Genomic DNA, 12,429 nt, shown 5'->3' with positions numbered 1-12,429 from the left:
AGCGGGACGTGGGGATGATGGGGTGTCTGTGGAGATCAGGTATGAAGGCATTCTTTGCTTTCAAGGATTCAAGAGTTTGCTGATAGGATATTTGTTGCTATTGTTCAGCCTTTAGCTTGCAGTAAAGATTGCTATAATGTTAAGAAAATAAGTATACCTTTTTAGAAGATTTTATAAATAATAAAGGATTTATATTTTAAATTATTATTTATTATTATACCTTACTGTATCTATAAATCTTACATCCTAATAAGTCTTACTTATTAGTAGCTAAGTGTGATGCATTTAGTATATTGTCCGGTTTAGCCTTATGCATGTAAGCATCACAGTATGAAGAGTCAATAAGAAGTATGAGAATGAAAAGCAAGCCTCACCTAAGAGATAAGTGAGTGCACCCTTATGTCGAAAAATATACAGCTTTAGAGGACATTTATAAAGCTAACTGGATACTCTATAGTTGATCTACAATTCTTCCCAAGAAACGTGCGCGTCAGTAGATGCCCCAGTCTTAGTATCCACTAATCGATGACCGCACTCATATACTGGACGCTATGTAGATGGTTGATAGGGCGGAAGAGTGTTTTTAAGGACCTCAGATCACTATTTATACATCTCGTAACAGGCTTTACTTCTAGAAAAAGGGTATGTCTATCTACCTACTTATCTGTCTACCTATCGATCAGTATCACCATTATGTCGTCCAACCGCCACTATGTCCAAGTCTTCACAGACGTCCCAGCAAATCTCCCTCGACTGCTCGAGGCCAGGCTTCCCCAATGCATCACACTTCTCCGTCGTCTACATTTCACGACCTTCCCTACAGGTAAGACGGACTCTGTGCGAATCATTGTCGCATCAGACGTGCCTCTCCAAGAACGAAGCGCCAGCAACACGATTCGACACTTCACAGCCACCTACTTAGATCCCTCCCTTGGTCTCGAGACTAACATGTGGCTCTATTCGACTTTCGAGGACTCTTATGGCGCAATACCAGCCTCTCCTAGTCTGTCTCCCGACGAAGACGCCCTCTGCCGGCTGCAGATTATAGCTGTACTCAACGAGGCCAGGCACCAGGCAAGGGTCTATCCTATTCAACCTCTCGCGCACTCTGACCACATCTTCATCGGCTCGCTCAACAACGCTGTGCGCGAAGGAGCTCTGGCCAGCGGGTTGCGCTTCGGTCCGACTCCCACGTACGAGTATGGCAAGTTCATCTTCCGCATCGACGAGCTCCCGCTTCCTCATGAGCTTGAGCTACCATCGGATATGGTTTGGGGGTCAGGCACGGTTCGGGACTGCGAGCCGGTAAAGGCTCGGACAAGCATGCCACGCAGCGTGTAAGCAACCGCAATGTCAGATCATCTACGTTACTGATAGGGAGTAGGAAGATCCTGTTGACACTGCCAAGCCTGTTTATCAAGCTGAAGGACGGTACGCCTGTGGCTCGGGCGTTCTTGGGTAAGTAGAGCAAATCTGCTGTAGGAATCACCTTGTTCTGACCAGATAAGCTGTGGATGGCTCATTATGTAGCGTCCACTGCGAGGTAGGTTAAGACTTTTATACCAGTGACAATATACACGAGACTTATAGCCAGTAGGAGCCCTTCCGCCGTAGAGGGCTTGCAAAGGCGGTAAGCTCTGAGCTCCTCCGCACTAAGACGAGGGCATTCAGCGGCGATAACTTTGCCGCAGCAGATGTGGCGCCGGATGATGCTAGTAGCCAGGCTATGTGTAAGAGCTTAAACGGGAGGGTGCACTGGGCAGGGTCACGGTAAGATGAGCAAACCTCAAGTAGTAGTTTACTGTGTCGACTGACAGATGATAGGGCCCTTTTAGATATTAGAGAGGCAGTTCAATTAATTCATGAGTCCTGAGCATAGTTTACTGACCAGTTATCTCAGTAAATGGATTAATTCTATCGAGTTATTTACAAGTAATAAGAAATGGCATTATTAAGATGACTGGGAGAGACTTTAGATAGAGGTTAAATTAGAGACGAATAACTATTACTATAACATGCAGTAGTAAGTGTAAGAATAATAGCCTGATGGAATACTTTATTTATAATATTGCTATAGCTTTTACTTTATAGCAAATAGCTCACAGTGTGGACAGAAAGGGCTGCTTATAACGATGTGAGGCTACACAGTGGTGATAAGATAAGGCCTTTATCATTGATAAGATAAGATAAGACATAGACCGGAAGTGGCAACCTTGGCCTCGCCTGTGCATCAATGTGGCGCTACTCAACAGCTCACCAACCTCTCTAAAAAAGCATCAGTGCTGACCAAATCCGTCTTCCCCAACGGACAAGGCAACAATGGAACCTTCTTCACCCTCAATAGCCCACAGATCAATCCTACCCCGTCCAACATCAACGCTTGTCAACCCATCAGCACCAAGATCCACCAGCGACTTGGGAATCCCGCGGAAAACAAAGGTCATCTCAGCCTGCCAGCCCTGCAAGAAAAAAAAGATAAAATGCGACGGAGATCGCCCTGATTGCGGGCCCTGCATGTCAAAAGGCCGGAGCTGCGAGTACACACTCCAGGGCAACAGAAACGAGATCCTCATAAGGCGGCAGCAGGCTCTGCAGGAGAATGTCGAGTCGTTCACGGCGCTGTATCGGTACCTCCAGGACCGGCCCGCGAATGAAGCCAACAACTTCTTTGAGCGGATACGCAATGGCTTCGGCATCGAAGCAGCACTTGAGTTTGTCAAGAACGAGGGCAGTACTTCTGTCTCAACTTCTAGAGACCCAGCGAGTGCGAGGCTAGCATGGAGTCAGCAGGTCTACGACTGCAATTTACTCTTTGAGAACGAGCTTCTCTCTACTGAGACTTCGGATGCGACCATCCAAGCTATGCGAGATGGAGTCAACTGTTACTTCTCGTGTTTAGGCACCATGTACCCTATTTACACGAGGGAGGAAACAGACTCCATCACCGACACCTTTCTCAAGAGCCAGGAGGGGAAACCCAATCAGGTCCTCAGCAGAAAGATTGCGTATGGCGAGCTGCTGGCAATCTGTGCCGTGGGCTTTCAGTATGATCGACAGACTTTACCCAATGGCAGCGCATCGATCTGTACGCCGTTCTATCAGAAAGCTCGACTATTTCTCGATTATGCTGTGGAGAAGGCTCCTCTGCGTGCGATGAGGATATGTTGCTGTTTGGGGATATACAATGTCATCGCCAAGTCCTCATTGGCAATATCTTATATAGGCAAGTCTACCATGTTCTGTCAAAGACCTCGTTACTAATCAACCTTGCCAATAGACTGGGGTATTCTTCTGGGCTCCTCGAGTGGACTCTGTGTCAGGAAGCGGCCACATACTCTTTCGGAACAGGACTTTAAGGGCTATGTCAAGACTTTCACAGCACTTATCACAGTGCGAAGCTGGTTAACAGCCACTCTCGGACATATCCCCAGCCCAGAAGTCTCCCGATGCATCCACGTAAGTTAACTCACGCAGACTGTGCTATTTGCTGCTGATTTGTTCAGGAAACAAGACAGCAGATGGACAACACTGGAGTCGTGGTCTCTGCAGGAGAGGATGCTGTCATCGGGATACTCCAGGAGAAAATGGCACAAATCACAATCCTCAAAGCCAATGTCCTACGAACCGTGGCATGTTTTAGAGTATTATCTCCTGCTATCCTAAGGCAAATGCACCAAGATCTAGACATATGGCGATCTAGTTTGCCACCATGCCTGCGTCTCGAGACGTTGATGCACACTCCGCAGATCTCTCCTGATCAACGCCGGGTCACCTTTTATATGCATCTCTTTTACATGTCCGCTTTTATTCTTAAGGCCAGGGCGCTGGTCGCCACTCAGGAGGACATAGCGGTTTACATATGGGATCCAGAGGCCATGGCTGCCGTTTTTGAGGGCGTTCATGCTGCTCGCAACTCAGCTCGACTTCTAGGGCTGATTCACGAGGAGAAAGCTGTGGTGAAGAACTGTTGGTTAACTATGTAAGAGGCCATCCTATATCTTGGACCAAGCTAACGCATTATTAGTTATCAATGCTACGTTACCTTCCTGATGCTGAATTTCACTGCTATCAAAAGCTTCCTCGTGGGCGGTGCAGCCGCATTTAGACAGCAGGACATTGTGCTTTCACGCCCGTGTATCGAGATTCTTGCTCTATGTGCCACTCGAGATAGAATCGCACGTAGCTTCCACGCTCGGCTGGCAAAATATCAAGACACTATACAAGAACAATTACCAGGATTTCAAGCAGAGACACTAGAGGATTCTGGTTCATACGGAGATGGATCATTTGATGATGACTCATACTTGTTCATTGAGTCGAGCGGCAACAGCAAACTTCATCACTTGATACATGAGCTCCGAGAGTTACTGTGCCATCCTCTGGCACTTCTCAACGGGGAATCAGAGGCCAGCATACCGTATCCTACTATTTCCAAAGCATCTGTCGGCGCGGATATCGATTTCGCTCATCACCTAGCCTCGCCGTTCAATATGGCTGAAGATGAGATCCCGACTGGGTTATTCCCCCCTGATGAGAGTCTTGGGGGCAGCCACAACTATGCAGCGGAGACTGAGGGCTATCTAAGTGGTTCTGTGCCTTTTGGATGGGACATCTCAACATGGACAAGAGATCCTGGCTCTAGAAGCTCAAAAAACACTTGAGCAAAAGATATTATATAGCATATGCCGTGTATCTTTGTTCATCGTATCCTCCCCAGTCGCCTTTATCGCTTAACAATGATGTTCTGTAAGGTATCTATAACAGTCTGAATCTCCTCGCCTACCAATAGTTAGTAGTGCGATATTGCGTTCCACTAGGACTTACGGGTGTTATAATGTGCCATGCTCACGCGAACGACACCATCAGTTGTGTCAAGATCAAGAACCTCCTTTACCAAACGATGAGAGTAAAAGTGGCCATGTTTCAGACCGAGATTCGAGTTGGCTTCGATAGCTGCTACGACACTTCGAGAGTTCCATCCGTCAATAGTGAAGCTAACAATAGGTAAACGCTTGTCGGGATCCGAACCCGGTTCTCCGTAAATCTTTGCGTCATCTCGTTCGTTCAAGTAGTCGAGGAGTAGTTTTTGGATTTCCGTCTCTTGCTGGATACTCTTATCCCAGCTCTCGGCAAGAAGATGGTCTACCACGACGGATATACTCGCTATCAGCTCGTAGCTTCCAGCTGAGAAGCCAGCCTTGTCGGACAGACTTTCAGCGGGGTTGAAGTAGTGGCCCAGTGGACGGATCTGTTTCTGAGCTTCACGATTGCCGTAGAGCATTGCGATGTGAGGGCCAAAGACTTTGTACCATGAAAGGCAGTAGAAGTCAACGTCCAGATCCTTGACGTCGATGGGTCGGTGAGGTGCGTAAGCTACTCCATCCACACAGACTAAAACATTCGTGTATTCGTGAGCAGTTGCAGCGATGGTCTTGACGTCGTGGATTGATCCAAGCAGGTTGGTGCAATGAGTCAAGGCAAGGAATCTCGTCCTGTCGGATAAGAGCGGCTTGAGGCTCTCGACTGTCAGTTTGGGATTGTTGCCTTGGCCTTCTGGAGTCCACCACTTGACGATGAGTCCTTGTCGCTCAGCTAGGTCCAGCCATGGGGCGATGTTTGCCTCATGGTCGAGGGTTGATACGATGATCTCGTCGCCTTGAGCAAAGGTGAGGCCCAGGGCGAGGTTGCGAAGCAATTGGGTTGAAGAAGCGCCGTACACTATTTTCTCCGTAAGTCGAGTATCCTGTGACAATCTTGCAAAGATTTCAATTACCGATTTCATCGGGAAGTGCATTGATGTATCGTGCAGCCGCTTCGTAGCCATTGTTCACCTTTATTGCTGAGAGCTTGCCTACGCCATATGAGGCGCCCATCTGCACATTCGAGGTGATGAGGTAATCTCGTATTCTGTAACAACAGTCAGAGCAAAAAGACTCCCAAGTCAATAGTAGAACGCACGAGTCGGCTGCAGCACCCAGAATCTGACTTCCACCAGCATTGTCGAGGAAGATTTGGTCCTGCTGAAGAGCTGGGAACTTTGCCCGAAGCGCTTTAATGTCAAGCTGTGATTGGGACATCTTTAAATTGGTGCGATAGTACTTGACTTTAGAGTACAATTGTGATCAGGTCGAGATGCACTGGATCAAACGAGTTTGAGGTCAGATTGAAGCTTGAGGAGATAAGACGGAGCGGGGTAGACTATCTCGGCCCCCGGTAATTATGATGCAATTATTCGGAGAGGATAATGCAAGCAAAATAGGAAGGTGAGATAACAGCAGCAGCTAGCGTCAATCGAGACTATGAGATATAAATACAGTTGTTTAGTGAAGAAACATGCTACGGGAAGCGGTAAGGACGCAAGCCCTTTGGCTGCTCGTTTAATGAAGCTCGGACATCAGCGATAATGTGAGAGATTTCGGTACAAGATATGGATTGTCACGCACCTTTATTTCGCACGTAGAAAGGAGCTGAGGTCAAGTGAATGGGGGCATTCAGATATATCCTCGCTGAGTCGCCCATCGCCTCATTGATGGAATTAGCCACAACCTAACGACAGTGAGACATTGGTCACACAGTCAATCAGTGGAAGCTGTTCGATGTCTGATGATCTGTGCTGAGTAGCTATCACTCTCGCTATGAACAAAGCATCACTATCCCCAGGGCAGATTTACAGGCCATTCAGAAGTCATAAATCAGCCCCCTTGGCCCTCTGAATGTGCATGCAGCAAACTCTAGTGTAGATATAAACACGAGCATTGGACAGAGAGATGGGAGGTTCAGACTACCAATCTTTCACACAACTCAGCAAGAACAACACCACTTCTTTTCACCAGCTTTTCAGCCCCTCCAAACGAACACATTAGACGACTCGTCTGCCCATCAACTTCAGTCACTTCCGTTGTGCCATTCTTCAACACACATTCATAAAACAACCCAAGTATAAATTCAAGCAATTATAGTAAGTCTTGAACTTTAAGTGCTCCAAAACGACGAAACCCAGCAACCAAGTTTCGATAGCAACTTTTTTAACACTAGCTGACCTACAGATCTTCTTTCAACATGTGTCAAAAGACAAAACGAACCGTCAAGTGCAAAAAGTGCGCATATATCCTTGAGGACGAGACCTCGATCCAGCACTGCGAAGGCTATCTAAAGAAGAAGAAGTGCAGCAGCACGTCGCCAGACATAAAGGACATTTCGGAGAAGGATACAGATGCCTGCCCAGATTGCACAACACCTAAGCCCATTGCTGCAAGAGCAGCTTGAGGCATGATGGCCAGGACCAGTAGGGTGAAGCTTTGGCGTCAGATGATAGCTTAGGCCAGACAGGAAATTGAAGCTCAAGGGCTGCAGCTACATGATCGTATGATGAACTTATATTATCAATGATAACGTGGCGTATCACAGTCTGGATTAAGCGCCTTGACAGATTTAGAGGACTTAGAACGTGGAAATTTCTAAATCAGGTATTTCCAGTTATACAACTTAAAGATACATAATTCCAGGTCTTGTCGACTTATGAATAGCTGCACAAAGGTCTGCGTGACCCACGTGGCCTTTCCCTTAGCAATCAACACAAACAACACTTCATAAGCTGCACTTATTCACCAGGGAGCTTGAGACGGCTCACAGATCTCTGGACCTGCGATCGGCGCCATGTTCCTTGCGGTGAATGGCAGGATATTATCTCCTCAATTGCATGCTTGCCTTGTTCATCTTCGCGAACAATGACTGATTCAGGCCCAAATGATACGAGTCCTCTTTGCCAAGACAGGTATTCACCGTAGTCGCCGATGTGGTTACATCTGTACTTAAGGAAGACTACAGACCGAACATCATAGCCACCTCATTCTCTCTAAACTACCTTTCAAGCACTGTGGCACTCACACTACTGAACAACATCACTGAACAACCCCCCTGGCAGCGAGAATGTGCACCGGTAAAGTCAAAATCGAGAAATGCAAGGCATGCCGAAAGATGTTGAAAGAGACAATCACCGTAACTGGAGGCTGCGACGAGATGCACCAGACTGGATCGTTTTGCCGTCGAGGGAATTGGCCAGAAAAGCATGTGTGGCGTAGCAAGAGGCATTGCAGTCGCTGCACACCTCCCAGCAACAATAGCGGGGATTGTGGCGATGGGGGTTATTTGCTTTGCTTTTTGTGTGGCATGTGTGCTCAGTGTTGAAGCTCGCCTCCGTCGCGGAACTTCATATGGCCAGCTATGTAACGCTTGCAGTGAATCATAAGACAGCTATTTGCTTTTAATTAATTTTATTCAAGAGTATCTGTGACAAGGTATAGATAGTTTAACATAATTCAAGGTACATTGTTCTTCATGAAGCACTGCTCCCACAGGCTGACAGATTTATGTGTGGGATGGTATAAGTATTTAAACAGAACTAGAGGCCTAGCATTTCTCTCGTATCATTCTCCTTCATTACCATTCTAAAGTAACCCAATACTTACACTACTATATACTCTATTAAGCAGTCCTTTTAACAGCAAGAATGTGCACAACTCATATTACAGTTAGAGAGTGCAGAATTTGCCAGTGTGTGATCAATCAGGCTCATGATGTACCTATACCTTGCAAGGAAGTTACAGAGGGTAAAGGCTGTAAAATGGAGAGATATCGATACCATAAGAAGCCGGAGAATGAGAGATCCTGCCCTGGGTGCATAAAAAAGGCCAAGAAGGATACTAAGTAAAAGAAGACACGTCGGTGGATTAAGCCAATATGCAGGATACTATATGCTAGGTTTTAGCTAGTACATAAACACATATCTCGAACGATATCAGGATGACTGTTACTGTCGAGTTGCGTAATTGACCATTACTACTCTGCTGAAGACTATTTCCGATGTTGTAGATATGGAGCATATAACCCATGCCGACTATCATAACTTTCATTTACAGATGGCAATGTAAGAGGCCTTATGCCGCTATTTGTGTTGAATCGTGTGAGGCGCGGATATAAGCATCAACTGTCGGGTATGTCAGGCCTACCAAATCCAAATAACACTCTTATAAGTCCCGTTCATTGCGTTGAATCGATGATACTTAAGCGCGGTGAGGTTAGAACATGGTCGAGAAGTACAACTCACAAGTGTGCAGAAACCATTGCCTCATATGTTCACCATCACAAAAACAATACGACGACCGGGCTACAAATTAAAAGGATCCCGCCCAGAGCCTCCACTTTCCCGCACCATCATTCCCCAACATCCCTTTATCCAGGCTATTGTCAACCTCAAGCTCAAAATTCACAAGCTCAAAATTCACCTCCAGGATGTGTATCATTCCAGGCACAGTGGTTATCTGCAAAACATGCGGTGACGAAATTACGAGAACAATGCACACTCTTCAACCATGCCAGAGATATCAAGAGAAAGGACGTGCTGCTTGTCTTGGGATAAAACATGAATTGACAGCTGACAGGTTTCATGAATGTAGTCCTTGTATAGAACGGAAGAAGGAAGATAAATGCATTTTCCGTAAACCTGATAGCTAATTTGGGTGGTTAGTTGCCTCGTAATTGGGTGAGACATGGAGCTGAATGGGTCAGCAAGACGCTGGTAGATAGCTATTCAGATGCAGCAACTGACTGAACAGGAGCTGATAATAAGAAAATGATGAGTTGTCTATGTCCTCAGAGCTGTAATGACATTGTTACACTGTCAATGACAAGTCGAACATTTAAACAATAGAAACCACGATATAAAAATGAACATGTCGAAGTATTCCGGAAATGCACGTCTCTGAAACCCATGGTCGACGATACGTCCCTCAACTTTTCACTGCCACACAGAGACTATATATTAGTCGATAGAGTTTCGAAGGCCTTGCTCTTTCCTTCGAGTACCATAAATCTTTTCAGTACTAACATAGCCTGAACTAAGCCACATCTCACCGCCAGATATAATATCTCTCAATCGAGATGTGCACCACCAAAAGAGACGTGTACAAATGCAGCGTCTGTTTTTACGTTCTCAACACAACCTTTGCGGCTACAGTAATGTGTGAGGGCTATAAAAACAATGGTACCTGTACCGGGGTTCATTACCCAACTTCAGTGGAGTACAGGGCGAATGACCGATGCCCAATTTGTATTGCCAACAAGAAAGACAAGAAATAGGTTGAAACAAGTAGTAGGATTTCAACATCTGCTGATGTAGACGGCCAAGCTATGTTTTCCTTTCGGGGTGGAGAAACACCATATGTTGCATACGTAGTGTACTTTTATCTACTTAATATCTAACTACATCTCAAGTTACCTACCGTCGCAGTGAGCCCTAGGACCTTCTCCTCCGTCTATGTTCTTGGTTCTATCCAACTATTATCTGAGTGACTGGCTAGACCTTGGCCATTAATTTCTTGTTGATCCTTAACCGTAGGATAACAGTCAGAACAGTAGCGATCGCTGACATGGAGCCAGCGTAGAACATGGCAGGCCGATATGCACCCAGCCCCTCATCTGCACCTCCATGTGCTTGAAGAAGGAAGCCAGCGATAGGAGATCCCTGCACATATCACGTTAGTCTTCTCTAGAGAGGCAGATGAGTAGTGAATGAACTTACAAAGAGGTAGCCAGCAACCCAGCCAACAATCACCATGCCCATGGCTGTTGACACTCTAGCAGACCCGAAGACGTTGCCGACAACAGTTGGCATGGAAGAAAAGAATCCACCGTTCATCAAACCATTGAGCACTGCAAAGACAGCCAATGGTGCGAGAGTCGTTGAAGCAGGCCAGAGGGCAATCATAGTGAGTGCATTTCCAAGAAAGAAGGCTGAAAGGGTATTTAGCGGCCCAAACTTATCACAGAGATATCCACTCATGATTCGGCCAACAGCGGATGCGAAACTGAAGCCTGCAACAAGTCCAGCACCAGTGTTTGTACTGAGACCCATAGATCGAGAGTAGAGGGGGAGGAAATAAGGTGGGACTAAAAGAGGGAAGATGCCGATGCCCGCGGCAAAGAAGAGGATAGCAAAGTTTAGCTGTCGAAAGAGTCTCCAGTCGACGATTCCGGTCTTGGCCAAAGGGACCCTCTCTTTGATCAGAAGCGCAGCTGGGAGTCCCGAAACAGCGATGAGGATGCCGGTGATGCGAAAAGCCCATTCAACACTGTGCTTCTCAATGAGAGAATTGGTCGCAATACTCATAATCGCACCTCCAAAGCCACCGCCTGCATAGACGATACCATTGGCCAGACCCCTCTTCTTCGAGAAGTACTGCGCCGGAGCGAGAGAGAACGACATAAAGCAGCCAGCCATACCGAGACCAAGAGGAATACCAGGAAGAAAGATCAATCCCACAAGATGATCCGTGACGAAGCTCGCGCCAATGAGCGAAAGTGCCATGAGGATGATCCCCACGCTGCTGAGTTTACGTGTCCCAAACGTTCGCAGCATTCTCGACACGATGACCCCTACAGTCGCCATCAACGCAGGCGATAACGAACCGCAGAAAGATAAAGCTAGAGGAGATCCGACGTTTCGCTCAACGAGGGCGTTTTGATACACGCCCCAGACGTAGCTGAGTCCGATGACCCACCATGCGACGACGGCACAGGCACCGATCACGACCCAGCCGTAGCCGCCATCAGGGACGGTGCTATCAGCGATGCGGGAAGCTTCAAGTGCTGGGTCATCAGATTCTGGACTGCTCGGAGAGGCATTCTCTACAAGACCGGCTCTTGTTGGACGGAGAGTTGATGAGATGGAGGGTTCGTAGGTTGTGCCGTTGCCGTAGGCTTCGAGCTGAACGGCTGTAGTGGTCGACATGATGTTGTCGCAGCCGGGTACTTCAGATTTGAGCGAAACTGTGGCACCATGCGTCTTTTTTTGTGACCTGAGGATGTGTGAAGAGATTTAGGAGGAGATGGACTTTGGTGGCTAGGAGGATATTTATCCTTAGTGTCAACTGAAGGGCGCGGGTTACATCATCAATCGCGCCCAGAATTGCCAAGACTGCAGAAAGAGCTTCAATTCTTACCGTTTTTCCCGTTCATTAGATATCAAAAATTCATTCTCTTTTTCTTGTTATACAGTTTCCCGTATGTCTAGCTAAAGAGAGTGAGCGCGAGTACTAAGCTGCAACTTCAGGTGCTTGATGTAAACATCGGAATGAGGCGTCAAAATAAGGGCGCGTGGTCTTTCGTTAATTGGCTCATCTGTGTATCTCGCCCTTCTGCTTCACAATGCTTTTCTGCTGCCTTGAATGAGCCAGGAATCTATTAGCAGAGCCATTTCATTCTGGAATTTGTTTACTTTTTTATTATTTCTTCATCTTTATATATTGGATTCTCTGCGCCTGCTGACAGCACTACGGTGAATGCAATCATCCCCGCCACATATGCTTTGTGCCACAAAGGGTACTGTAGCGTTCACAAGTAGGTGTCAAGCGACATCTCATCCCGTGCCGC

At 46.9% G+C, this 12,429-nt stretch overlaps 4 protein-coding genes across 4 annotated transcripts; 2 read left to right on the top strand and 2 right to left on the bottom strand.

Moving 5' to 3' along the window:
• Window positions 1-693: 693 nt before the first annotated feature.
• FPRO_15734 (uncharacterized protein) lies at window positions 694-1,835 on the top strand (the record flags this gene model as incomplete). Its single annotated transcript, XM_031219914.1, has 5 exons — window positions 694-1,337; window positions 1,385-1,458; window positions 1,509-1,543; window positions 1,598-1,730; window positions 1,825-1,835. 5 exons carry the CDS (start codon window positions 694-696, stop codon window positions 1,833-1,835), a joined length of 897 nt encoding a protein of 298 aa, XP_031085625.1.
• Window positions 1,836-2,319: 484 nt separating this feature from the next.
• FPRO_15735 (uncharacterized protein) lies at window positions 2,320-4,661 on the top strand (the record flags this gene model as incomplete). The annotated part of the gene is made up of 4 exons (XM_031219913.1): window positions 2,320-3,223; window positions 3,278-3,456; window positions 3,504-3,979; window positions 4,025-4,661. The coding sequence occupies 4 exons, from the start codon at window positions 2,320-2,322 to the stop codon at window positions 4,659-4,661; spliced, it is 2,196 nt and encodes a 731-aa protein (XP_031085624.1).
• Window positions 4,662-4,723: 62 nt separating this feature from the next.
• Window positions 4,724-6,077, bottom strand: FPRO_15736 (uncharacterized protein; the record flags this gene model as incomplete). Its single annotated transcript, XM_031219912.1, has 4 exons — window positions 4,724-4,779; window positions 4,825-5,718; window positions 5,774-5,907; window positions 5,959-6,077. The coding sequence occupies 4 exons, from the start codon at window positions 6,075-6,077 to the stop codon at window positions 4,724-4,726; spliced, it is 1,203 nt and encodes a 400-aa protein (XP_031085623.1).
• Window positions 6,078-10,354: 4,277 nt separating this feature from the next.
• Window positions 10,355-11,788, bottom strand: FPRO_15737 (related to protein MCH2 (monocarboxylate permease homolog); the record flags this gene model as incomplete). Its single annotated transcript, XM_031219911.1, has 2 exons — window positions 10,355-10,522; window positions 10,580-11,788. The coding sequence occupies 2 exons, from the start codon at window positions 11,786-11,788 to the stop codon at window positions 10,355-10,357; spliced, it is 1,377 nt and encodes a 458-aa protein (XP_031085622.1).
• Between the last annotated feature and the right edge of the window lie 641 nt (window positions 11,789-12,429).

This window comes from Fusarium proliferatum (genome assembly GCF_900067095.1).
Source record: "Fusarium proliferatum ET1 genome assembly, contig: FPRO_scaffold009, whole genome shotgun sequence".
Lineage (NCBI taxonomy): Eukaryota > Fungi > Ascomycota > Sordariomycetes > Hypocreales > Nectriaceae > Fusarium > Fusarium proliferatum.
The sequence above is the reverse complement of the archived record's forward strand: the minus strand, read 5'-3'. Positions and strand labels throughout refer to the sequence as shown.